General features: G+C 44.2%; 1 protein-coding gene across 1 annotated transcript; it reads left to right on the top strand.

Annotated features, from left to right (window-relative positions):
* The first annotated feature begins 1,223 nt into the window (after positions 1-1,223).
* Dlst (dihydrolipoamide S-succinyltransferase) lies at positions 1,224-25,289 on the top strand. The gene is made up of 15 exons (XM_038336416.1): positions 1,224-1,340; positions 1,839-1,872; positions 5,385-5,433; positions 8,493-8,548; positions 8,677-8,751; positions 8,958-9,013; positions 9,512-9,623; positions 13,129-13,281; positions 14,239-14,315; positions 15,304-15,401; positions 19,901-20,031; positions 21,175-21,248; positions 21,856-21,939; positions 22,313-22,480; positions 24,434-25,289. The coding sequence occupies exons 3-15, from the start codon at positions 5,429-5,431 to the stop codon at positions 24,566-24,568; spliced, it is 1,224 nt and encodes a 407-aa protein (XP_038192344.1). The 5' UTR covers positions 1,224-1,340; positions 1,839-1,872; positions 5,385-5,428; the 3' UTR covers positions 24,569-25,289.
* Positions 25,290-26,782: the final 1,493 nt, after the last annotated feature.

The raw sequence follows: 26,782 nt of genomic DNA, 5'->3' as shown, positions 1-26,782 counted from the left end.
TTTCTAGGTAGCAATTCTGTCCAGTGCTCCAAGACTAAAGTGGCAGTGTTTCCAGGGTTTGGCAAGTGAAGGTTATGTGAAGGTTTTGAGAATTGGGCAAGATAAGGCAAGTAAAACAAGCAAACAACGGGCAATAGGTGGTTCCGTTCATCCGTCTATACATTCGTTTATTTATTCAGCTGCACCCCATGGAACACCTCTTCTGTTAGGAAGTCAGGCTTACAGGATTTGAGAGCAAGCAGAGGAGGAGGGGGAAGGGATGCCATGGGCTTTCATTGTGGGCGGTGGGCAGAATGGTATACCCAGAGCTGGGGAGTGGGAAGCCTACAAATGTTATTTTGTATAACTTATGCCAGTGGGATACATCATTGAACTAAACAATATAAGCCCCCTGAGATTACACGCCCAGAGTTGGGCAACAAATGGTTTACAGAATGCACAGATGGGTGGGGAAGTTAGCTTGGCTGGAGAGTTTGTTTAGGGATCGGAAAAGGTCAGGAGACAGAGTGAAGCTAGTTGATGCCTTTCAGCTCCTAAAACAGTGGTTCTCGGCTTTCCTAATGCTGCACCCTTTAATATAGTTCCTCATGTAGTGCTGATCCCCAACCACACAGTGATTTCCGTTGCTACGTCATAACTGTAATTTTGTTACAGTTATGAATCATAATGTAAATATCTCAGATGGAGGTTACTGATATGCGCCCCCCCCCCCCCCCGGAGTCGCGACTCATAGATTGAGAACCGAAGTTATAAAAGAACAAATGAGAGAGCCCTTTACAGGTTCCTCGGTACTCTAGCCTGTTCGGGGGACCGAGGAGACGGGGCAATAAAAAGTGCATGCATATGCTTGAGGAGCTCCAGGCTCAGAGAGGCAGTGCCACCTGCCCAAGTCCGCCAAAGTCTCACATCAGGTTGAGATCCGAGTTCATAGCCTACGTCCTAAGCCGTTCTCTTCCTAGAGTGCAGAGCAGAATAGCCTGGGGCAGCCAAGGGCGCCAAACAGAACTAGCTCTGAGGAAAAGGAGGGAAGGCTTGAACACGGGGGCGCTCCGGGATGGCTGTCCAAGTTGGCCGCCTCTTGACAGCACCACATCCCCAGCACCGGGGCTGCTAACGCTCCGGGCCTGGCTCACACTCTCCTTCCACTTCAACCTGCTAGTGGTTCGCTCCGAACACCCCTCGCTGCACGGCGGGTGCCGCGGCCTGCCTCACTTCCGGTTGTTGCGGGGGCCCTATATCCGGTGTCCGCCCGCCCTCCATCCCGCTCCCTCCGCGATGCTGTCCCCGGTCTCGCTGCGTGTCCCGGGCGTTCAGCCCGCTCGCTTTCTGCCTTCCAGAAGGTACTGTCTGGCGGGGCCGGGGTACCGGCGGGTTCGGAAGCCGGCTGTGGGCGGACGGGCGGGCTGAAGGGCAGGGGCGCTGGCCAGGCCGGGCACCAAGGGCACCGGGACGCGGAGGCAGCCGACGCCCTCGGAGCCGCCCCGCCGCGTGTGCCGAGTCCTGCCATCCTTGGCGTCTCCCAGGCAGCCTGCGCCGGCCGTTTCCTGCTGTCCCGGACCCTTAGCTCCGGGGCTGGGAGCCGCGCCCGCCGCGACATTGACTCAGAGTTGGCAAGGAGGCACGGCCCCCAACCGGATTCCGCGGCCTGTCTTCCTCAAAACCAGCGCGTGTCAAGTCCTCGTGGGGAGGGTGACATGGTTGGGCCGACTCGGTGTTTCGCATTACCTTCTGAGTTACGAGATTCACCTGTCAGCAGCTCGTTAAACGTGCACTTAAAATAAATGTTTCTTGCCTCTTTTCATTTTGGGTGACGTCGATAATGTCTTCTTTCTCAACAGGGGAACTGCCCTCTAGGGAGACGTTCCCTGCCTGGTAAGTTCTGCCCTTGTGGTCACCTAAAATGCTCTTCTCGTGGGCAGAGCAGCAGGTCAGGAAATGTGATGTTTCTTCTCATTGCTATTTAAAGACAGTGAGTTAGATAGATGCGAAGCAAAATGCTCCTCAAGTCTAACGGCTGTCTTTTATCCACTCGGTACATAATGACTTAAGTTTTGTTCTGCTCTTTCTGGTGCTGGGGATGGAACCTAGGGCATGAGAGGCAGGCACCTTACCACTAAGCTACACCACCGGCCCTTGGTTATTGGATTTACACTGCCAGGCACTGAGCTAGCTACTCATTAGAGACACAGCGATTAAACAGCCTCGTCCTCCTGGAGCTTAAGGGCTGAAGTTAGAAAGGCCAAGCGTAAATTGCTAACCAAGTGACCAAATTGTGTAAGTGCTTGGAAACGCGAGAGTGGACAGAACAGAGTTCTTTAAGTAGGTGACATTAAAGCTGTGACTTGGAGCATGTGACAGAGCTCGTGAAGTGACCCGCAGGAGAGGAAGAATGGGATAGTATGCATGAAGTCAACGGAGAAGAAGCAGGTGTGGTAGTCTTTTGAAATTGGAAACAAAGTGACTTGCCAGAAGACTTTAGTCAAAGACAACAGTATCCTAAGACAAAGGATGGTGGAGAAGCTATTGGAGGTTTAGATTCCCCCAACTCCTTGCCCCTGCTGGCTTAAATTTATTTTCTTTATATGTGTATGTGTGTGTGTGTGTGCATGCATGTGTGTACTTGCTTGTCCTTCTGTGCCCATGGAGGCCCCGGGAGGTGTCTTATGTGGTGTAACTGGAGTCGCAGGTGGTTGTGAAATGCTTGGTGTGGGTACTGGGAACCGAACCTGGGTTCTCTGCAAGAGCAGTCCAGGTTCTTCCCATCTATCTCTCCGGCCCCACAAATTTTGATTTTCATTCTCACAGCTGTGTGCAGGTTCTTGTTGAGGTTGGTTTTGTTGTTGTTGGTAGAGGGGAGGGAGAGAGAACGTTTTAACAATCTTATGTAGCTGACTTTTTGTCATATGCCTGGCAAACATTTATTTTCCCTTTCTCTCTCTTTCTCCCCCTCCCCCCCCGTTTGAGAGACAAGGTCTTGCTGTCTAGCACTGGCTGATTTAGAGCTCACTATGTATACCAGGCTGACTTTGAGCTTCCTCTTGGTCTCTGACCCCTGAGAGCTGGGACTACAATCTTGTGCCTACCACATCTGACTCTGACAAATTATTTGTTGAAAGTTTCAGTCTTACTGTAGGCTTTCCTTTGCCAAACATTGTTCTGAATGCCTTCTGTGCAACTTTGGGTTAATCATAACCAAATGAGATTTAGTGTCTTTATTTTTCAAAAGCATTTCCAAGGGGTTAGAGTTTTAGGCCAAGGTCACACGCACCCCCCCCCCCCCCCCACCGTTCCTCAGTCCAAACTACTGAATGAATAAGTGTTGTTCTTATTTACTGGTGTACTCAACAGAGTATGACTGTCAGTCTGAATGACAGGATCTGATGTAGGCCAGGCTCAACTCAAACTGGGTAAGTAGTCCCAGGATGACATTTAACTTCCCAAGTGCTGGAATCACAGGATCGCTCCACCATGCCTGATTTTATACAGTGCTGGGGATCAGAACTGAGGCTTTCTTAGTGCATGCCAGGCAAAACTCTTACCAAACTGCCTTGTCAGCAGACTAGAGTGCTTACTCTGCCAGCTGCTGTGCTAGGTGATAGGGATACGTACGGATGGTCTCTGTCTGCAAGAATCTCATGGGCTAGCTGGATTGACGGAGCGAATACACATTTATGTACACATTAGGACAAAATAGCATTGGGGTTACTAAGAAATACAGGATGTCGCATGGGAAGTTAGTAGAGGGGAGTGTTGGTGAAGGCCTCCCCAGAGAATTGCCATTTAAGATGAGACTTAAAGAATGTGTGAGTTAGCTAGGGGAATGGTATTCCAGGTAGGGATTTACTTGTGCAAAGGTTTCCAAGCAGGAAGAGGTTTGCCTGGGTATAGAAGTGGTAAGCTGGAAATACAGAGCAGGCTAGGCGGACGGTAAGGTGCTTGGACTTTAAGCTCATGTCAGGAGGACATAAGGCATTAGCACAGGTCATAGTGCGTTCACAGTAATAGCCTTCCTTTTTAACCGGGAGTGCTGAGAGACGTCACAAGTTTTTTCTCCTTTTTAATCTGTCAGGAAAAGGAAAAGCCTTGTGCTTGGGGGTTGGCATTCTGGTTAGGCTAGTCACCAACCTAGCTGTATATAAAATAAGAATAATGGCAGATGGCCATTCTACTTCAGGGTGTTGCTCTGAGTAGAAAATGAAGAGGTCATTGTATGAACTTCTTTATAAACTTATTATAGGATAGGCTTTGTGCTGAACTCCAGTTTCCAAGCATCTCTGTGGCCAGCTGTGCTCTAGCTCCAAGACAGACTCTGTTTAGAATGTGCACTGCAGAGATGACCGACTGACCTGACTCTGGGAATGTTTGCTAGGGAGTGTGCATAAGGACCAGCTGTCTCGCAGTTCATACCTTCTGCACCCACAGTGTAGAAAGGATTGTTAATAGACACAAATAACAGCAAAGAAAACATGAGAAATAATATCTTAAGAAGAAACAGCTGTGTTTAGTAGATATTGGGGAAATGAATTTATGATAAGGACAGTTAGTTTGGTGGGTAGATACTTCTCTCTCTCCCCCTCCCCTCAGATCATTTTGTTAGAATTTGAGAGAAAAACAGCAGGTCAGTAAGCTGTAGATCAGGCAACTGCCATGAGGAGGAAATACCCAGACCTTTTGATTTAGGGTCTAGGAAAGCAGGCGTGTTCAGCAGTGGACCTTGTGGGCAGCAACTATAGACAGCTCAGTCTTCACAGAGACAGTGGGAACCCAGAGTGCCAAGGAAAGCAAGCTTGGGTCATTGACCACTGTCCAGAAAAGAAAGGGGGAAGTTATCCTTTTTGAATTAGAACTCATGACTCATCTTTTGTTAGAGTGACCGGGCTTGGAAGACTTAGGAGGAGAGAGATGATTTGCTCAGTCACAGACAAACTGGAGACCCTAGGCCTAAAGCTGCCTAGTCTTTGCTGCTAGGGGTCAGTCAGCAAACATTCTAGCCTAATCCTTAAATCCCAGACCAGCTCCCCACTTCATGTTAGGTCCTGTGAAGTCACAGGGTAAGCCACTGTCTTATTTTCAAGTTTTAATTGTCTTTGACAACCTGGGGGCTAGAGACATTATGCAAACATAAAGGCAGGTCGATTATACAACTTCTAGGGCTGTCTTCCTCTCCAGATGCATACCTGCTCTTAATCTCTCATACCTATTCTCTGCCAGTCAGACAAGTAGAATGTTTAATAAGCATGATTCCATATAATAAAGGTTATGTCGTTGCCTGAAGTTGGTCCACTCCGTCTAGGATATGTGGGATGAATAGTTCCATTTAATATACTATGTAAAGTAAGAGCTCTTGATTAAGAGTTTTGGTTTTTGTTTTTTTTTCTTTGCAGGGGTCTCCTTATGTCAGGGACCAGGTTACCCTGACAGCAGGAAGATGGTGTAAGTATCACTGGGTAATATAGATATGTGGCCATGATTGATTTACTTAGACACAGATTCTAAATTTAAACATGTCTTCACAGACCTCCAGTCCTATAGTTGAGGTCATTATATTGAACCCTTAGACCCAACCTTGATGGTCATGGTCATTTTTATTAGAATCTACCTTTGTCATCAGTTCAGTGGTTAGGTGTTAAACCAAGAGTATCCCGGAACTTCTTGGATAATTAAATATAATGAGTGTTAACTTGGAACTTTTTTGGGGGGGGAATGGGTGTAAAAGATAACTAAAAGATTCTAGTTGGAGCCGGGCGGTGGTGGCGCACGCCTTTAATCCCAGCACTCAGGAGGCAGAGGCAGGCGGATCTCTGTGAGTTCGAGACCAGCCTGGTCTACAAGAGCTAGTTCCAGGACAGGCTCCAAAGCCACAGAGAAACCCTGTCTCGAAAAAACCAAAAAAAAAAAAAAAAGATTCTAGTTGGATATAAGTTCAGCTGAGGGACTGGAGGTCACAGTTGTAAAAATTGAGAGCATTCTGTTGGTAGCATAGTTACTCATTTAAATGCAAAAGACCCGTTAAGCCTAGGACTTTTGACTGGTTTGTAGGAATGCTATTATTGCATAATGGAGAGTTTGGAGGAGGGCCATCCACGTGTGATCAAGATTAACTTGTACTTGTGAATGTTGTTTTGAATTACTTTGCATTCCAAGTGTTTTTAGGGTGCTGAGAGGCTCCTTTCTAGTAACCTATTGAAGAACTGTGGAGCTGCCTTGTTTACAGGGTGCATGAAGAGCTGGCCTGAGAACTTTCTTATTATGCATCACAATAAGTTTGCCTTTTATTCCAAAACTGGTTCATTAACGTGCTATTATAAGTATAAAAACTCCTGAAACTTGTGTTTTGCAGACAGGGTTTCTCTGTGTATCTCTGGCTATCTTGAATGGCTTTGTGGACCAGACTAGCCTCAAACTCAGATCCTCCAAGTGCTGGGGTTAAAGAAATGCCCCACCATGCCCAGCTCTGAAATTGCATTTCTAGGAATCTATACTGAAAAATTTACATACTCAGATCCCTCTCAAAAATGAGAAACAACCAAAGGTTATGCTTAGTATTTTAACATGTTCCAACAATGACATGTTAAAAGAGAGATTTACAGAATTCCATTTTCTGATTGTTGTGTAATTCCATTATAGAGTTCTTTTTCCTGTTTCTAATATTCTGCAGTGAGTAAGTAATGCTTTTATAATTTAAGAAAGTGACTTAGAGGAAGTTGAAACGTATTACTTGTGTGGTTTAAATAAAATCAGGAGTAATCGTGATTTATGTAATGAATACATCGCATAGCTATTTGAATGTTACTTGTGAAAAATATCTAAACTTCCAGTTGAGGCACTCTTAATTATGTCCCCCTAATAATACCTTTATGTTGCATATTGTCTTTCTTCTATGCTTATCTACTTTTTTATTACACTTATTTGTGTGGTGGGGTGAAGGGAGCACAGCATGACACTGATTGGAGGTCAGGGACCAGCTTGCAGACGCTGGTTCTCTCTTTCTCCTATGTAGGTCCCAGGGGGACCAAACTCGGCCATCAGGCCCGACGGAACCTTTTCCCCTGAGCAATCTCACCTCACCTCCTTGAAAGATCATTTAACGTACAACTTTTTATTTTATTTTTATCTAATAGGTTATTACGTGTTTCAAAAGGCAAAAAAAACTATCAGGTATTTTTTATCCTTGTCCTCTAGCACATTGAACACCTCTTCCAAGAGGTAGCCAGTGTCCTAGGTGTCTGCCAGAGCAGTCCCTGCCCGTCCACATTAGCCGTTAGTCTTTGCCCATGAACATGTGCTTTTGTTACACAGTTATGTATCTGTACAAACTTTATACACAGCACTCCGTATTCTTCTGTACATCACAGTTTCTGTTGTTCCTTTTGGTGCTACATAATGTACTTTATAAAATCATCTCGACATCAAAGTAAAAAGGCCAAACGGCAATTAAGTCCATTTTACTTATGTGTTGTAAAGATACCTGTTGAGGTGTAGTGGAGACACCTTTAATTCCAGCACTCCGGAGACAGAGGCAGGTGGATCTCTGATTTGAGACCAGCTTGGTCTACAGAGTGAGTTACAGAACATCCAGGCTCCATAGTGAGGCCCTATCTCAGAAAAAGAGAAAACAAAAAAGATACCTGTTGAGACTGTCCTTCAAAATCCTTGTGTAAAAAGCAGAAGTTTCCATCAGTTTAATCATTCTCTCAAAATGTAGAAATACCTGCTGACTGGCATAGCCTTAGTAGCCGTGTGTCTATGTATCTTTCACTTCCCAGAAGTAACTGTTAATGAGTGTGCACACAGGTGATAGCTCTTTCCAGCTTGTACTACCCCAGGTCTAAAGAGGCCTGGTTGGAAATTCTTTGCAGTGAGTCCAGGTTGGGCAGGTGTGCTGCCTCTAAGCAAGAGTGTGCTAAAGGAAATGCCATGTAGGTGGGCTTTTGCTTCTGTTTTTTCCTTCCTTCCTTTTTCTCTTTTTTTAGGTTATTTTTTGTGGGGGAGTTGGTGGTTGCCTAAAAACTTTGCTTGTTTCTGGGTTTATTTTCATCTTGCTGCCTTATCTGATCTAAATCTGTGCCCTGAGGATGGAAACACCTTTGTATTTGGCACAGCGGCTGGCACTGCTGAGGACGTGCCATGTGTCTTAGATTTGGGTAAAGGAATCTAGTCAGGAAGGTAAATCATTTGGTTAGTTCGCAAAGAACCAAGATTTTTTTTTTTTTTTTTTTTTTTTTTTTTTTTTTTTTGGAGAAGTGACATTTTGTTACAGTACAGAGCAGAGCACTCTTATGGCACCTAGGTCATGTCTTTGTCTTTAGGGTCCTACCTGGTAAGTCAGAGTCTCTTTAGGTCTGGCCTGGCCTGTGTGCTTTGACAAGCTTCCCTGCGTGGTAATCTGGTCAAGATTCATCAGTTTAAAGAGGTGATCTGTGGAGCCTGGACTGGACAAGATACTAGTGGTTCACAGTCTGAATGAGCTAACATTTGTGTTTCTCTTGTAGCATTAACAACAGTAGTGTCTTCAGTGTTCGCTTCTTCCAAACCACGACTGTGTGCAGTAAGTACCTGATTTCTCATGAATGGACTTTTACTGGAAAGAGCAACGACTGACTGAGCTTATTAAAGAAAATCGTTAAAAAGACAAAATGGAGCACTCATGATTTTCCCAATTTGTTTTTTTCCTAGAGAATGATGTGATTACAGTTCAAACCCCAGCGTTTGCAGAATCAGTTACAGAGGGAGATGTCAGGTGGGAGAAAGGTATGATTTTGTTCCTTCTGATGTGAGTTAAAAAGTTCCTAAGGTCTCTCTTACCTGAACCACAGCCAGTGGGACCTGTGACTCCACCCTTTCTTTTCCTACGTGCCTGCTTCCTCCCAGTCTTGTAGGAAAGGTCTTTAACACATTAGGCTGAAAGAGTGCGGAGGCTCCTGGCTAAGAGGAGATGTCCTTTGATTGTCTTTCAGCTGTTGGAGATACAGTTGCAGAAGATGAAGTGGTTTGTGAGATTGAAACTGACAAGGTGGGCTTACTCTAAATCAGTGACGTTTCCATGTTAGTCTAAGGAAAGAGAGGAGCTTACTGTTCAAAGATCAATTTTAAGTAGCTCTAACCTCACTTGTAAAAATTTCTTGAGGGAATCGTGGAAAAAAAGATTTATTAAAGTTTAGCTTTGATTATTCTGTATGTACTATGTATAGTATTCGTCATTTGATAGATTTCATTGTTTTCTTTGTGGTTCCTGGCCTGCTTTCAGTGTTTTTCCTTGTATCACTTGGAAACATACTAACTAACGTTTGTTTTAATGTTTCTAAGAAAGGTCAGACGGTGATTGTCACAGTAGCAATGACTTGTCATTCTCTAACTCTGAAAATGTGGCCTTAGGTGTTTCCGTGTGCAGAGGAGATGTAACATCCAGATGTAACGTGTTGCAACTCTTATGACTCAGCCTGTTAGTGATTACACAATTGATTAATGCTGATACAAATGTAGAACGTGTCTCTATCTCTTTCTTTTCCAGACTTCTGTGCAGGTTCCATCACCAGCAAATGGCATTATTGAAGCTCTTTTGGTACCTGATGGGGGCAAAGTTGAAGGAGGAACTCCTCTTTTCACACTCAGGAAAACTGGTGGTAAAGAAGTTCTCCTGGTGGTCAAGGTCTCCAGTATTTTCCCGTGGTAGCAACTTCATTGTGGCCCACACTGGCATTCTGGTTCCACTTTTAATTGAGAGATAGGAGAAATCCTGTTGCTATATGGTGTTTAATTGTCAAGTTTTAGAACAAGGGTAATATAAGACAATAGCCCATAATACTCTGCTCTTTCCATATTTCTCAGATTGAACCTTTTCTTAACTAACGGAAGTGAAGAGTATAAAGATAGTGATTTTCTCCACACTGACCTGAAAAATACAAATGGAAAGGCTTTGAGCGCCAGATATAATAGATGCATTGTTTTTTGTTTGTTTGTTTGTTTGTTTCTGTTTTTAGTGTTCTCCCAAGTGATTCTGATGTATAGTCAACCCTGAGAACCTCTATCTAAAAGTGAAAATTATAGCCAGGCAGTGGTGGCACACGCCTTTATCCCCAACTCTTGGGAGGCAGCAGTTCTCTGAGGCCAGTGTGGTCTACAGAGTGAGTTCTAGGACAGCTAAGGCTGTTACACAGAGAAACCCTGTCTTGAAAAACAAAACAAACACAAAATTGAGAATTACTGTTTTATGTTGTCTGTTATAGACTATTCAGTGTAATTTTTTTCTTCTTTTAATTTTTTTTTTGAGGCAGGGTTGCTTTATGTAGCCTTGGTTGTCCTAGAACTAGCTCTGTAGACCAGGCTAACCTTGAACTCACAGAGATCCACCTGTTTCTGCCTCCTAAGTGCTGGGACTAAAGGCGTGTGTGTGTTTGTATGTTTGTATCTGTGACGGGGAGCGTACATGCAAAGGTATGCATGTGGAGGTTGGAGGATAACTTGAGTCAGTTTTCTCTTCCTGCCATGTGGACACTAGGAATCAGACTCAGGTTCTCAGACTTGGTAACAGGTGTAGTAAAGATTTTTGTAGTTGTAGCATTTAACTGCTAAAATAGTCAAACAGAAAGATGGTGTAAATTAGACTATTGAGGTTGGTCAGGCCAGGATTAAGTTCAAAGTGAGGAAAAAATGTAAAGTAGTTAGGAAGAATGAATCTGTTGGATTAAGTTCATCCTCCCCTCTTTGCTTTTTTAATGTGTGCCTCTTTGTGTGTGTGCTCATGTGTGTATGTGTTAGTGGGGTCAGAGGACAAGTCTTGGGTGTTGGTCCTTGCTTTCCAACTTGTTTGAGACAAAGTCTCTTGTTCTCTGCCTCACAGGGCAGGTTTTCTGGCTGGAGAGTTTCCGAGATTTATCCACTTGTTGCCCTGCCGTAGGAGGATGGGGATTGTAGATGTACCTGCTGCACCCAGCTTTACGTTGGGTTTGGGGAATTAAGCTCAGATCCTCACATTATAGAGCGAGTGCTTTACTACTGAGCCAGCTCTCCAGTCTGAACTGTGTCATAGTTTTTTGTTGTTGTTTTTAGGGGGCGGGGATGAGACGAGGTCTTACTCTGTAGCCCTGTCTGGCCCGCAGCTCAGTTTGTAGATCAGGGTGCCCTCAGTTTCACAGAGATCTGCCTGTCTTTGTCTCCCAAATGCTGGGATAACAGGTGTTTGCTGCCAAACCCAGCTTTATCATTCATTTTTAGTTTTAAAATAAAATTTTTCTAATTTAACTACAAAACTGAATATAATGTCCATATTAAATTTGTAGATTTATTACTTGAGCATCTAATTGCTTCCTATTAAGAGTTATTCTGGACGAAATGCTTTGAACTGTCTAATCTTTTACTTAGTGTGTGCATGCGTGTATGTGTGTGCGTGTGTGTGTGCATGCGTGTATGTGTGTGTGCGTGTGTGTGTGCATGCGTGTATGTGTGTGTGTGCGTGTGTGTGTGCATGCGTGTATGTGTGTGTGTGCGCGTGTGCATAAGTAGATGGAGAGAGACTGTGAATGAATGTGCAGATAACCTTAGAGTCCAGGAATAGGCATTGATCCTTGGAGCTAGAGTTGCAGACAGTTATGACCCATCCACATGCATTCTGGGAACTGAATTCAGGTCCTCTGCAAGAGCAGTATGTCCTATGAACTCCTGAACTATATCTCTAGGCACCAAAATAAAACTTTTATCTTATCAAATGCTCATTTAAGATTAAAGAGTTCAGAGGCTGGAGGGTTGACTCAGTAGTTCAGAGTACATACTGCTCTTACAGAGGACCCAAGTTCACTTCCCAGTATTTTTATTTTTTATTTTTTTAAGATTTATTATTTTTATTATACAGTGTTCTGGCATGGAGGGCACCAGATCTCATTACAGATGGTTGTGAACCGTCATGTGGTTGCTGGGAATTGAACTCAGGACCTCTGGAAGAGCAGCTTGTGCTCTTAACCTCTGAGCCACCTCTCCAGCCCCCACTTCCCAGTATTTAAAAAGTTGCTCATAGATGTCTGGAACACCAGCTCCGTGGGTTCCGGTGAGCCTCTCTGGACACCTGCATTTACATGCACATACCTCATGTGATGTACTCATACACACAGTTAAAAAATAAGTCTAGGTCTGGTGGTGGCGGCGTATGCCTTTAATTCCAGAAATTAGGAAGCAAAGGCAGGTGAATCTCTGTGAATTTGAGTCTAGCCTGGTCTACAAAACAAGTTCCAGGACAGCCAGAGCTGATATAGTGAAATACTGTTTCTGTAACCTTTTTTATTTTTAATGGATAAGAGTATTCCTTCTGTGCATTATGTTAAAACAAGATGAATATGTCAGCATTGCTATAATTCGAAGTATGTCACATTTACATGTCCATTTTAACATTTTTCAGTTGCCTAGAGTGTGACTTAAAACAATGGTTTTCAACTTGTGGGTTGTAACCCTTTTTTGGGGAGTGGGGTCACATGACCTTTTCACAAGGGTCACCTAAAACCATTTGCATATCAGTTATTTACATGATGATTCATAAAATTAGCAAAATTACAGTTATGAAGTAGCAAAAATAATTTTCTGAGCCAGGTGGTGGTGGCACACGCCTTTAATCCCAGCACTCAGGGGGCAGAGGCAGGCAGATCTCTGTGAGTTCGAGGCCAGCCTGGTCTACAAGAGCTAGCTCCAGGACAGGCTCCAAAGCTACATAGAGAAACCCTGTCTCGAAAAACCAACAACAATAACAATAATAATACTAATTTTATGGTTGCGGTTACCACGACATAAAGAACTGTCTTAAGGGGTCACAGCATTAGGAAGGTTGAGAACCCATTGTACTAAAAGTTTTATTTCTTTGGACTTAGTAGGTGTTTTGAAAGTATTTACAGGATTTGAAAATAGACATTAATATTTGTGAAATCAGGAAGGCAGTGTAATTGATCCAGTAGAACATTTAGGGAAGCCTGAGAAGTAGGGGGTTATATTAGTGTGTATATCTCTTGGTGTTTTGCCCATAGCAAACCTAAAGGATTGGAAATAGACCTTTGTCTCTAAATCCTCCTTAGTATCTGTGCTTCAGTTGCTTTCCCTTTCAGACAGTCCCAATGGCATCTCTCTCTCTCTCTTTTTTTTTTTATCCAGCTGCTCCTGCTAAGGCCAAACCAGCGGAAGCTCCTGCTGCAGCCCCAAAAGCAGAGCCGCAAGCACCGGCAGTCTCTCCTCCCTCTGTAGCAGCTATGCCCACCCAGATGCCACCAGTGCCCCCACCCTCACAACTTCCTTCTAGCAAACCAGGTAAGACCCTATGTTAGCTAGTTATCTCATGCTGTAACAACCACCTCATGAAAAACAACTTAAGAAAGATTGGTTGATCTGAGCTTGTTTTGAGGATAAGTGAGTCCATCATGTCAGGGAAGGTATGGTGTCAGTGTGAGGTGGTCGCATGGCCTTCACAGCCAGGCGGCAAGAAAGATGAACATTGCTCCATCCACTTACTGAATGTCTTCTTTAAAAAAAAATCACTCCCAGACCCCAACCCAAGTTATAGTGCTATCCACATTCAGAGTGAGTCTTCCCACTCTTGAGAATGAGAACATCAGTTTCTCTGGAAACCCTCATAGACACACCCAGGGTTTTATCTCCTGAGTGGTTCTAAGTTCTGCCAAATTGAGTCAAGGTTAATCCTCATAGTTTCTATAGGAGAGAAGGAGAGAGTGCCTCTTTCTTTCTTTCTTTCTTTCTTCCTTCCTTCCTTCCTTCCTTCCTTCCTTCCTTCCTTTTTTTTTTTTTTTTTTTTTTTTTTTTTTTTTTTTTTTTTTTTGAGACAGGATTTCTCTGTAACTTTGGAGCTGCCCCAGAACTAGTTCTTGTAGACCAGGCTGGCCTCGAACTCACAGAGATCCGCCTGTCTCTGCCTCCCGAGTGCTGGGATTAAAGGCATGTACTACTACTGCCCAGCCTCTTCTAGTACCATCTTCCCTCGCAGGTACAGTCTGAGGCTGTCCATGGCTCTAAACATGCCACGTTGACTGCTTTGTAGAAAGACCTCTAGATTTCTAAGAACTGGGTTTGCCTCCGAGCTTTCTATTTACTAACCATCTGACATTAGTCTCAATGCCTCTGTGAGCAGATTGTTTATCTGTGACTTTGGGATGATGCTGATAACCCTCAGTATCTTGACGGTAGTGATAATATGCTGTGAGAGTATTGCTTTCCATGTCTAAGGTAGCTGTACCCTCTCTTCATTTTCAGTTTCTGCAATAAAACCCACTGCTGCCCCTCCCCTGGCTGAGCCAGGAGCTGCTAAAGGTGTGCGCTCGGAACATCGGGTAAGCCTCTGAAGACGTCCAGGGAAGTGGCGGAAGGCTGCTGAGCGCGAGTGTGGTGCTCGTCTCTAAAGAGCTGGTGCCTCCTTCCCTCAGCTTTGAGGGTGTGGAAAGTTACTTGTTAAGCTCTCAGATGGTGTGACTAAAACATAGTGTCTTCTGAGCACTTGTCCAGTGGGTTCTCTGCTGTGTTGTCTGTCTGAAATGCTTCCGATGAGTAAACTATCTGTGGAGAACAGCAGTTTTGGAGCACACCTTCTCCTTCCCACAGTGACGTGCACTTCACAGAGGCAGTCTGCTGAGAGCCTTAAACTTCTGTGTTCTCAAACTTCCGGGTGGGGGGCAGTGGGGCCAGATTGTTGTATTGTAACCGTAAGCTGTCAGAGCAGACAAAACCTCAAGGAAGTATGGTCAAAAGTGTGGGTTTTTGCTTGAGAATACTTCCTAAAAATACCATAGCCTCAACAATTTGTTGTTTTTTGATTTTCCGTTCCCCAAGTAACTATTCTCACGCAAACCTTTATCAACAGAAGTTGCCCTTTCTGTAATGACTCTTAAGCTGGCTGGTCTACACCACAGTCTTCCTTTTATAAATTGGTTTTGGTTTTTAAATCACACTATTTCCTGAGCCTCGGTTCTTGGTCAAATTTCAGGCTCATCTGAGTGAATACTTTGATCTCTGTTTCTTTGTTCTTAATTTGAGGCCATTCAGGAAAAGGGAAGCCTGTAGTTTAAGCAGTAATGATTGGGCCTAGCATTGTGGCATATGCCATTAATCCCAGTACTTCAGTACTTGGGAGGTGGAGGCAGGAGGGTCTCTAGCCACCCTGGTCTACATAGAGAATTCCCAGCTAGCCAGGATTAAGTAGTGAGACCCATCTCAAAACAAAACTGTGGTGCTTGCCATCCATCTCTGGCGTGCTGAGTTGTCACTGCCTGGGGAGTGAGATTGTAGTCAGGTTGTCAACACTTGTTCCACTTTTCCTTTCAGGAGAAAATGAACCGGATGCGGCAGCGCATTGCTCAGCGTCTGAAGGAAGCCCAGAATACGTGTGCAATGCTGACCACCTTTAATGAGGTTGACATGAGGTGGGATCTCTAGACTTCTAGTCTGTGTTTCTATTAGAGTACTTGGACGTACCCCATTCCTTACCCACTGCTGATTCCAAAACTAGCCTGAACAGGGAAAGGTATTTTTCAGCTTTGCTCATTGTTGACTTATTCAGCATGGCCTGCTAGTTTCATTTGCTAATTTACTTTTCTGATGCTATGTCTCCCTCTTCTGCAACATAAAAAGCTTCACCTTTTGAACTTTCATGCCTGAACTATTATGATTTCTGATAAATGAGCCACAGTAATTATTTTTTTTATTTAGGTTTTTATATTTATTTTTACTTCTGTGTGTGTGTGTGTGGGGGTGGCCACAGAGGCCAGAAAAGAGCATTGGATCCCTTAGAACTGGAATTACAGAGGGTTGGGAGCCCCTTGACGTGAGTGCCAGAAACTAAGCTTGGGTCTTCTGGAAGAGCAGCATGTGTTGATAACTGCTCCAACCCTGTTTTGATTTTGAGACAAAGTCTCACTTTGTAGCCCTGGCTGGTCTAGAAATAACTATGTAGACTAGGCTGACCTTGAACACACAAGAGATTTGCCTGCCTGGGCCTCCATAATATTGGGATTAAAGATGTGTGCCATAATGCCCAACCTGTTTTTATTGTTTGGTTGTTTTTGAGACAGGCTCTCATGTTACCCAGGCTAGGCTTACACTCTTTGTAGCTGAGGATGATGTTCATGCACCATGGCCTACTGCTGTGTTGGTCCACTTCCATACCTACTACTCTCTGGAGTGGGAAACCCTTCACATCATGCCCGGCGCCAGGACACCCTATTCTGCTTCTTTCTATCAGGGACTGTTTATTGTATGTGTTCCCAAACAACTCAGAATCTCAAGCAGACCAAAGGGCAGCCACTACCACCTCTCACTCTTCCCAGTTTTGATCATGGAATTGGAACTAAGTTGGGGAGGGAGGGAATATAAATATGAATGTGGGTGGATGTGCATGTGTGCATAGAAAAGCCAAATATCAGCTTAGTGTTGTTCCAGGGAGTAATCTGCCTTGTTTATTGAGGCAGGGTTTCTACTTGTTTAAGAGTTTGTTAAATAGGCTCAGCTGGTTGGCCAGTGGGCCCCAGGGATCTGCACGTTTCCTCCTCCCCAACTCTGGGATTTCAAGTGTGTGCCACTACACCCAGGTTGGTTGGTTGGTTTTTATGTGCGTTTTGGAGTTCAAACTCCTTGTGCTTGCCTGGGATCTGAGGTATCCTGCCCAGCCCCAAAATAATTATATTTCTAAAATATAAACCTCTGTTTACTACACCCATTCCTGTAATGAGATAATTGTTGATTTACTTGTTTGTGCAATACAAATTTGTTCAAAATTTTGTGGGGAAGAGAAAATAGTTTAATTTTACAAGCATTTTAAGTGTTTATTATATGCAAGTAAAGTGTGAAGTTCAGGGGGATTTGCAGATGAGCATAAAAGCTCTGACACTTACTGTCTCATTTTGGTGAACACTAAAGAAAATATAGAAAAAAAAAGCATCCAAAAGATAAAAATGAGTATGAAGTGGAGAAGAGAGTGGGTTTGTTCTTGATAAGGGTAGCATTAGCAAAGGTAGGGTCAGGGAAGGTCTCCAGGAGGAAGGAGTTTGAATGATCTATCAAGAATGACAAGCAGCCGGGCGATGGTGGCGCACGCCTTTAATCCCAGCACTCGGGAGGCAGAGGCAGGCGGATCTCTGTGAGTTCGAGACCAGCCTGGTCTACAAGAGCTAGTTCCAGGACAGGCTCTAAAGCCACAGAGAAACCCTGTCTCGAAAAACCAAAAAAAAAAAAAAAAAAAAAAAAAAAAGAATGACAAGCATTGGGGCTGGAGAGATGGCTCAGTGGTTAAGAGCACTGGCTGCTCTTCCAGAGGTCCTGAGTTCAATTCCCAGCAACCACATGGTGGCTCACAACCATCCATAATGAGATCTGGTGCCCTCTTCTGGTGTGCGGGCATACATGGAGGTAGAATGTATACATAATAAATATATAAATAAATCTTTAAAAAAAAAAGAATGACAAGCATTTAAACCAGGTATAGTGGTGCACTTATGTAATCCTGGTACTTGGGGGTTGGAGGCAGGAGGATCAGTAGTTTGAGGTTATTCTCAGCTACTTAGAGGTCAAAACCAACCTGTATTATATGAGACCCTGTTTCAATAAAAACAAAAAGAAAACTGAAAACAAAATGTGAAGTAGTGTTATAGAGAAAATCATTCCGCAGAGAAACCCTGTCTCGAAAAACCAAAAAAAGAAAAAAGAAGAGAAAATCATTCCAGGTAGTTTTAACAGTCTGGGTTATGACACAGTCAAGAAAGTACAAGAAACAGAAAAGATCATTTCTGCCATGAATAAAAGAAGAATGATGGTTAGATCCATATTTCACTAGGTTTTGAATGTCAGTGTAAGAATTCATCAGATCTCCTAGGCACCCGTCTCCTTTTCTGTGAGTATTAAGTCTCTCCCATGTACTTTTCGGTGAGGAAATTTGTTTCCTTGGTTTATTGACAGTGGAGTCTGCTTAATCTCACTAGAGTCATTGTTCTACTAGGAAGCTTTCTGAATGCTGCATGTCATTTTCTAGACCATCCACAGTATAGAAGGACTTTCAGTAATGAATCACCAAGGCTGCAGCTTATGTTTCCTGCATTAGGGGCAAATTGTACACAAATTAAATTGGACTTTGAAATTTTACCCAGTTTCTTAAGACAAGCATGTAAATATTTATGTCCCTAAAAGATGTAGTTGGCCCAACATCCGTGATTGCAAGTAAGTTTAATAGCTGGATCTCCTTTCAGTGGCTAATCTAGTGTCACTTAGCAGTGGCCTGAGGCCTCCCCGTGGCCAGTAATCTGGTTTAGATTGAGTGCCCTTTGGGTCTTGTGCCTATCAGCTAACCCAGAGGAGGCTTTTCTGAGACTTGCTTCTTCCTCCATTGTCCCAGCTCTGCCTCCAAGGACAGAGCTCTGAAATAGAAACTCCTTAATGACCAGAAAATGGCATTCAGGCAGGTCTGAGAGCAGAGACACTTATCACGCCTCTTTTCCCGCTTTTGCTGCCTTGCATCTTGGGAACCAGTAATGTCTTTAGGGTGGTAATCCTAGCACTAAATGAGGTTAGACTCAGGAAAAAAAAACATTTAAACCCAATCAGTCCCCCTAGGAAATTTTTCTTTTTTTCAAAAACGAAAGGTCTGAAGTGGGCAGTTAAAACTGTACCACATCTTATCTTTCCTGTTAATGTTGAATTAAGCCATTATAGGGGGAAAGGGAGAACTGAGCATTTGGGCCTGAGATAAAGTTAAATTCAATTTCCATCACAGAATATCATTCCTATAATCATAGAAGTTCCTTTGGGGAAATGATAGGAGAGATGGTTCTCAGTAACTCTGTAGTGCTTGTGTGGAAAACAAACTAATTAAAAAAAAAGAAAGAAAGAAAAACCCTGCTTGATAGACCAGAGGATGTTCAAGTTGCAGTCTTCTCAGAGACATTCCCTGCTACTGAATCTGAAAGACAGGCCACAGCCCACACGGAGCCACTTTCTAAATACCAAGGAAACCACATTCAGTCAAACTAATCTTAGGGACAGGCACTGTGCCTTGTCTTGGTGCCCAGCCAAGCCCTCACATGTGATGGGTCTTAGTAACCATTTCATGAACAAGTAGCTAGAATTGCTAACTCAGGAAATAGTCTGCTGGCTCTGCACAGCCTGAAAGAGGATTGGGTTTACCCTTCCGTGTGCAGTTAAAATTGCTTGGACTTGCATGGAGCCCATACTTCATGGATAGCTTTTTCTTTTTCTGCCAATTAGGTAGAAGTATCACAAAATAAGCAGCTTTAGTTTTTGTTTATTTAATATAATTCTAACAAAAGTAATATTTTTAAGAGTATTTTTTAATAAAATTAATTTGTGTCCAGTGTGGATAATTCATGACTTTAGTGTAGCCAGAAATACTTCTTCATTCAGGGAAAGGATGTTGATATTTGATGTGCTCTTTTGTTCATGTATCTGACACTGAAATCTTTGACTTCCCGAACAAAAAAAGGATCCCCTTAAAGATAGGTTGGCACTGATTCTTCTAGGTCAGTGTTTTTGTGATAGAGCAGGTTATTACATTGGCTGCTAGTGAATGTTTCAAAACTTGAACTTAGATAGTACAGACTAAGGGAAAAGCTCATCCAGTTGTATACATGGGTAAAAACCTATGAAAGTCCAAAATTGGGCTTTAGCCTCCCTGGTAGGTAGTACAGCCAGCTCCTCGGATGATTGACTCAGGAGAATTGCATGTTTAAGGCTAGCCTGTGCAATTTCATGACACCAGTCTTCAAATTTTTAAAGGGTGAGGGGCATAGCTCAGGAGTACAGCACTTGCCAGCATGGCTCAGAGGTCTTTGACTCAGCCTCTGGCAATGTGCACATGTGTACACATGACACACACACCAGAGCTTCATTGGGATTTTTTTGTATTATGTATTTACAGTAACATCCAAGAGATGAGAGCTCGGCACAAAGATGCTTTCCTGAAGAAACATAACCTCAAACTCGGCTTCATGTCGGCATTTGTAAAGGCCTCTGCCTTTGCCTTGCAGGAGCAGCCGGTTGTAAATGCAGGTGAGTTTCTTAAGACCAGTGTGGCAGAGATCTTTAGAGCTGTTTATGACTACAGACCTGCTGTCACATTTAGGGGTCTTGACCAAGGCTTCTTGTTTCACAATTGTGGAAACATAACTGCCTTCCCTAAGTGAATTTTTCCATTCTCCTTTTCTAAATACTCTCATGATTACTATCTGCCCTCCAAGTGGGCAGAGAGGTTTCCCCTACTGGGTTGCTTGGCAGTCGCTCTGGCAGCAGGCAACTCAGGGTCAGCCCAGCTTTCCAGGCTGCTGCTTCTCACCACCACGTGGGCCCTTGGGGCTTGACTTCCACATTTAGCATAGGCTCACCCTGGAGGGTGACTTTGGTCTCGCGTTAGGGGCCTCATTGGGAAGCGTGGGCTTGGTACTCGTTTCTTTCCCTTCCACTCTCATCACTGAAGCGTTGATCTAGCTCACAGTACCTTCCTGTTGAGGCTTCTCTGTTAGAAGACAGGAAAAGGGGGTATTGACACTTTTGGAGTCTTCAGCATAAAATCCCTGGTCTCTCCCCCTTTGAGTGCTGTGCTCTAGCTAAGTTGGAGGCTGTCTTTGCTTGCAATCTCAGCATTCTCATCCATTTTCCATGCATTCTGACAATACAATGTAGACTCTTTGGAAGAGTCTCAAGCCCTGATTTTATTAGCTATCACTTATAAAGCTATCACTTATGTAGTTACAATTTTCAGCAGGTGGCTTGCTATTTCCAGATGGCGCATTTAAAAGCCAAACCACTTCCACATCTACCTGGATCTCTAGAGAGAGGAATCCCTTGACTTGCTGAGGAAGTGGATTGGGCAGTATCCTCCACCTTCCTTTGCCTTTCTACAGAGTACTCAGTAACTAGTTATTCTCTGCTCAGAGAAGGCTTGCATAGATAGAAAATGTGCATTCACTGTGGAAACCTTCTGTGAGCTGTGCTCCTAGTGCAGGCTCATTCAGAACTTGGGAAATGCTGTCATAAATTGGGATGGGAGCAAGGACAGTGTCAGTTGCTTGTAATGTAATTATTTTCTTGTTGATTCGTCAATCCACACTGCGTTGGCCACTGCAAATTTTCACTTTGTTAACTCATTAGTCTTGGCCAAAAGGGTTGTATGTAACATGTGTTTCCCTTTCATAGTGATTGATGATGCAACCAAAGAAGTGGTGTATAGAGATTATATTGACATCAGTGTTGCTGTTGCTACTCCAAGGGTATGTGGGGCAAGAATTGGGAGTGCTTGCTTAGATCGTGTCTTAATTATTTCTCTATTGCTATGATAATGGCACAACCAAGACAACTTAGAAAAGAAAGAGTTCATTGGGTGGGCTTCAGTTTCAGAGGGGTCAGAGTCCACTGCCGTCGTGACAGGGAGTGAGGCAGCAGACACGCTGCTGGAGCACTAGCTGAGAGCTCAGCATGCTGAGACACAGTCAGCAGAGCAGAGAGAGCTAGGTAGCTGGGAACGGCATGGCTTTTGAAATCCCAAAGCCTGCCTACAGTGACACTCCTCTTATTCTTCCTAAACAGTTCCACCAACTTCAGACCAAGTATTCAGATATATGTCCCATGAGGCCCATTCTCACTCAAACCACTACAGATCTCACCTTATTTATATTAGAGCACATGGAAGGGGTCATTTCTACAATTATATAAGGGGGTCATTAGTAAAAGTAATTTTTTTTTACATCATACCTGAGTCTTTTTAATTCTAGTGAGTTTTAGGGTATTATGGTTAGGGAGACCTGTGGATTAAATCAAGGAAATTATAACTATAAAGAATATTGTTATTTTGCAACTGAAAACAACTTTTCATTCCAGGGTCTCGTGGTTCCTGTCATTAGGAATGTGGAAACTATGAACTATGCAGATATTGAACGGACCATCAGTGAACTAGGAGAGAAGGTATGGTAGGCGGAGTATGTGGATGAGCTGCTGGGCAGTTGAGGGAGCACAGCCTCCACAGGCGTCATTGCTCAGGCATCTGGGATCAAAGGATGCAGAGCCACCTAGAAAAGCCTTGGCCATGTGAGTCCAGGAGAGGCATCTGCCAAGAGCCTTCCATGCTCAGATGATAGAAACTTCAGCAGTCAGATCTGATGGGAAAAAAATGTTGGTTGTAGAATCCTGCTTCTTCTCACAGCCCCCTTACCTGAATACCTGTCTTGTTGGCCAGAGTTTGTACTACTGAGCTCAGATAAGAGTTTTCTAGGTTTACTTTTTTGGAGTGAAGAAATCTGTTTTGACTTAATGTTTCAATTATGAAACTTGTTTTTAGGCCCGAAAGAACGAGCTTGCCATTGAAGATATGGATGGTGGTACTTTTACCATTAGCAATGGAGGAGTTTTTGGGTCACTGTTTGGAACACCCATTATCAACCCTCCTCAGTCTGCCATTCTGGGCATGCATGGCATCTTTGACAGGCCTGTGGCTGTGGGAGGCAAGGTAAGAACCATTATCTTTGATTTTTTTTTTTAATTCTTTAACCAAATCCTTATTATAAAGTATTCACTGTAATTTCAGGCTTAAGTTCCATTTCTTTAATTACTAAATTATAGCTAAGGCACTGCTTCTCAAACTGATTTGTGGATGTCAGCGTCATCTGGGCTAGAGAGATGAACTAGCAGTTAAGAGCGTTTGCTGCTCTTGGCAGATGACCTGGGTTCAGTTCTCAGCATCAGCCATCAGTAACTCCAGTTCTGGGGGATCAGGCACTCTTTTCTGTCCTCTTCAGGAACCAGACATGCACATGGTACATATGCATGCATGGAGACAAAATGCTCATACACATTAAAATAATTTTTTTTTTGAAAAAGCAAATTAACTACAGAAGCAAACATGTAGACAGTTCTGATATGTTAAAGTCTGAGAACTACTGAGCTAACTACTCCCACCCAGGCCTCTAGGACTTGTTGACATGCTTCATTGTCAGAGTCCCCCAGGGAGTCAGGGATGGATAGACTGGGAGACCCTGGGAAACAGCACAATGCACTGCAGTTTATGAGCTATAGAATTGTGTGAGAAACTTAGAAGTTTTCTGGGAGGTCAAGGATTGAGGCCAAAGAGCTTGAGTTAGCCATTGAAGATAAGTTAGTTTAACAATAAAGAGATTTGAGACCACTGTGTCTGGAACGTGTGTGGGTCACAAAGTCCCTTGTACATCCCAAAACCGTGGGTCTTCTTTCTGCAAAACAGTTACACGCCTAACTTTATACATAAGATATTCTTGTTTTATTTATGGATTTTCAAGACAGGGTTTCTCTGTGTAACCCTATCTTTCCTGGAACTCTCCGTGTAGACCAGGCTGGCCTTGAGTTGAGAGATCTTGCCTCTACTTCCTGAGTGCTGGGGTTAAAGGTAGTGCCACCAGATAGCAGGAAATTTGAACTCAGAAGATTAATTTTCCCCCTCATACTATGAGTATAAACTATTGGTGAAGTGTTTGTCCAGCGTGTTCAGAGCCCCTAGTTTGATACACCAGGTGTGATAGTAATACATGCTTGTAGTTACAGCATTCGGGAAGTAGAGCCAGAGACCCAAGATTGTAGTGTCATCCTTAATTTTACAGTGAGTTTGAGAACAGCCTGTGCTACAAGTGACCAGCTGCAAAAAAACAACAACAAACAAACAAAAAACATCATACATTTTTCCTCTTTAAATTGTAACTTCAAAAGTTTGGGATGTTTCTCAGTAGTAGGATGCTTGGCTAGCATACTCAAAGCCTAGCGTTGGTTCCACATCATTGAAAAAAAAATAATAGTAATAAAGATTGTAATTTCAGCCCGGCAATGGTGGCACGAACCTTTAAAGCCCAGCATTGAGGAGGCAGAGGCTGTCTCTGAGTTCAAGGACAGTGGTGGGAGTAGAGATGTGTACAGAGAAACCCTGTCTTAAAAAACAATAACAAAGATTGTAACTGCTGGATGCACCCTTTAATACCAGCACTCACAAGGTAGAGGCAGGAGGATCTCTGAGTTCGAGGCCAGCCTGGTCTACAAGAGCTAATTCCAGGACTAACGCCATAGCTACTGAGAAACTCTGTCTCGAAAAACAAAAAGCAACAAGCAAAAAGAAAAGATTGTATCTTCAGACTATCTCACTTGGCAGTCACAACTTCTCATTAGGGACCAAATTAGCCAGTAGGATGTGGCGTTGCATATTTCTTTTAAGGTGGTTTGAGGGACCTGCTTTCTTGTCTGGACCTTGCTTCTGAGTCCCAGAGGTTTGCGCTAAAGATCAGCTTGGTCTTCAGAATAAACCCACATTACCCCGAGACATCACTGTAGGAGACTTGGAACTGGGAATGCTAGTATGGGCTTGGGCTTTGTTCTCTCTCCCCTTCCCTCAGTGGAGCTTTCTCTGATCTGCTGGATACAAACCTGTTGCTCTTCTCTGTAGGTGGAAGTGCGACCTATGATGTATGTAGCCCTGACCTATGACCACCGGTTGATTGATGGCAGAGAGGCTGTGACCTTCCTCCGAAAAATCAAGGCAGCAGTAGAAGATCCAAGAGTCCTCCTCCTAGACCTTTAAGAGGAAGCCACGCCCCCTACCTATCGATCATGCAGGAACTGAAAACAGTCTTCTCCCTGTCCCTCATCAGTCCCAGAGTTCGCCTGGCAACAGGCAGGCACCATACTGTTGGCCTCAAGCAAGGAAGCCAGGGCACTGTATAACCAGCTTTCACAGGTCTTTCCTTCGTGTTCCTTCTAGACTCTTCCTCTCCCTCTCTGCGTCCTTCTCTTGAGAGAGAGAGTGAGAGCCCTAGTGGACGCCCATTGATATCCCGCCTTTCTCCCAGCCCTCTGCAGAGACAGCTTTGTTTCTCCCCAGGGACAGTACTACAGGGACGCCGCCAGGGACCATGAGACCAAGTTTGTCTTTGGAAAGTGTTCTCCAGAGATGCCTACGGGGTGCTCTGCCTCCCAGGCTCTAAGCCTCTGTCCCAGCTGTGCATATTCTCAGCTGATGCCACCTGTGTGGAGATACCGGACACAGGCAAAGAGGCGCTACTTTACTTCTTGAATGCACCACCATTCTCAGCTGTCAGTGGCTTCATGGTGCCTCTCTACCTCTCCAGGAAGCCCAGGCCCGGGGGCCTTGGGGATAGACAACGTGGTGCGGAGTCCCCTGAGGTTACCTTTTATAATCCCAGATGGGGGTAGAAAGCTGACTTGCCTCACAGGCTTCATTGTAAGCTCACACTGGGAAGATTCATTTTGGCGTAATCATATACAATTCTGGTCATACCAACCCTTCCCAGGATTCTGGGGATCATTCTAGACATTGTTTGCATTTAGAGCAGATTTTTAGTACATCATGGCAGTGAGTGAGTGAGTGAGTGAGTGAAGAGCCTGGTGAGGGACTGGCTCTGACCAGATCAGGTTGGCTAGAGCTCTCAAATTCAAGGTGGTATCAGCATGTGATGGGAAGGGGCTGTTCTCTCCCTTTCTGGGTATGGCTTGCGGGGTGCAAGGTCTTGGCACTCCTAGCAGGACACAGATACAGGGAAGGATGCACTGTGGTGGGATCCAGCCTCAGGAGTCAGTCCAGAGTGGTGGAAGGGCTGACGTCATCTCTAAGTACTGCCCTGTGGGTGCGGCACAGTCACTGGAATTTCTTGAAGCATGGGAAACTGCAAGTGACCAGTTATGGAAGGAAGCTCCTAGGCCTGTGTCCTCTGCACCGAGGCCCAAGGCTGCTGACAATTACACAGGGCCATAGTGTTAAATGCCCTTCTTTCTGTCATCCAGGACAAGCTGGGGAGGGGGAGAGGCCAGTATAGAGTGCCTGCGGCGTCTGCAACTACATCTTCACTATCCAGAACTTGTAACTAAAATATTTAAAGAGGCTGATTTTGAATGAAAATTAAAGGGCAAATGTTCTCAAACAGGGTTCCAGCATCTGTGCTCTTTTTGGCCCTTGAGGTTGTACAGCCACTGGTTGGCAGCCACAGTGTCTTTATCATTGAAAAGTACTTCTTGAGTTGCTATCTTGTGGTGTCCTGAGGCCCCCATCCCATACTTTAGACATGTTAGGGCTATGCTAGTTTAACTGCCAGCCAGGGGCACCCACAAACCACTTAGTACCCTGGGTTCCTTTCGGGGAGCCCGACAGTCGTAGCTCCTACCTATGTGAAGCCCTTTAAAACACCGGGGAACAGTTGCCCCTTCGAGGGACTTGTGTTATTTCTGAGATGGAGTGGAGACACATGAACACTTCTAATTTCACTTAACTGAGTTGTCACATGTGTACCAAGACGTTTGTGGTTAGAATAAACAGAGGTCGCCTAGGGACAGGACAGGGTTGGTCACTTCCTAGGGTGACCACAAGGGATAATGGGTATGATGGAGGGTAGACTTCCTCCCTCCCAGCCTTACTTCTCCACGCAGAATCCCATCTGTTGGTCCTGCCTGAGGAAGCTGGTATGTGGTTCAGTGAATTGTGAGTCAGGTGTAGTGCTAGACATGCTACCAGATACAATGTTTCCAGCAACTTCCGGAGTAGCTGCTGTCAGAGCTGGGACCTTGGTGTTCCAAACTGCAGGCTCAGCAGAGTGGCTTGTACTTGATAAAGCAGTGGCAGAAGTTGGCTTGCATGGTCTACCACAGGAGCCTACACTTGTGAGCCAGCTCTAGTGGTTGGTTCCCAGTTAACCTCTCCAGAACGTCTGTTTTCTCAGGAGGATCTTCCATGGGCTCACCGCGGAGATTAAGATAGTGTTTTCCTCAGGCACCATGGTCTTCT

The sequence above is a fragment of the Arvicola amphibius genome, chromosome 7, assembly GCF_903992535.2.
Source record: "Arvicola amphibius chromosome 7, mArvAmp1.2, whole genome shotgun sequence".
NCBI classification, from domain to species: Eukaryota; Metazoa; Chordata; class Mammalia; order Rodentia; family Cricetidae; genus Arvicola; species Arvicola amphibius.
The sequence above is the reverse complement of the archived record's forward strand: the minus strand, read 5'-3'. Positions and strand labels throughout refer to the sequence as shown.

Excerpts from the sequence above, each read along its gene's own strand:
- Dlst (XM_038336416.1), top strand. Across the intron at positions 14,316-15,303 it reads GTGTGCGCTCGGAACATCGG|GAGAAAATGAACCGGATGCG; the intron begins GTAAGCCTCTGA and ends TTTTCCTTTCAG. Across the intron at positions 15,402-19,900 it reads TTTAATGAGGTTGACATGAG|TAACATCCAAGAGATGAGAG; the intron begins GTGGGATCTCTA and ends ATGTATTTACAG.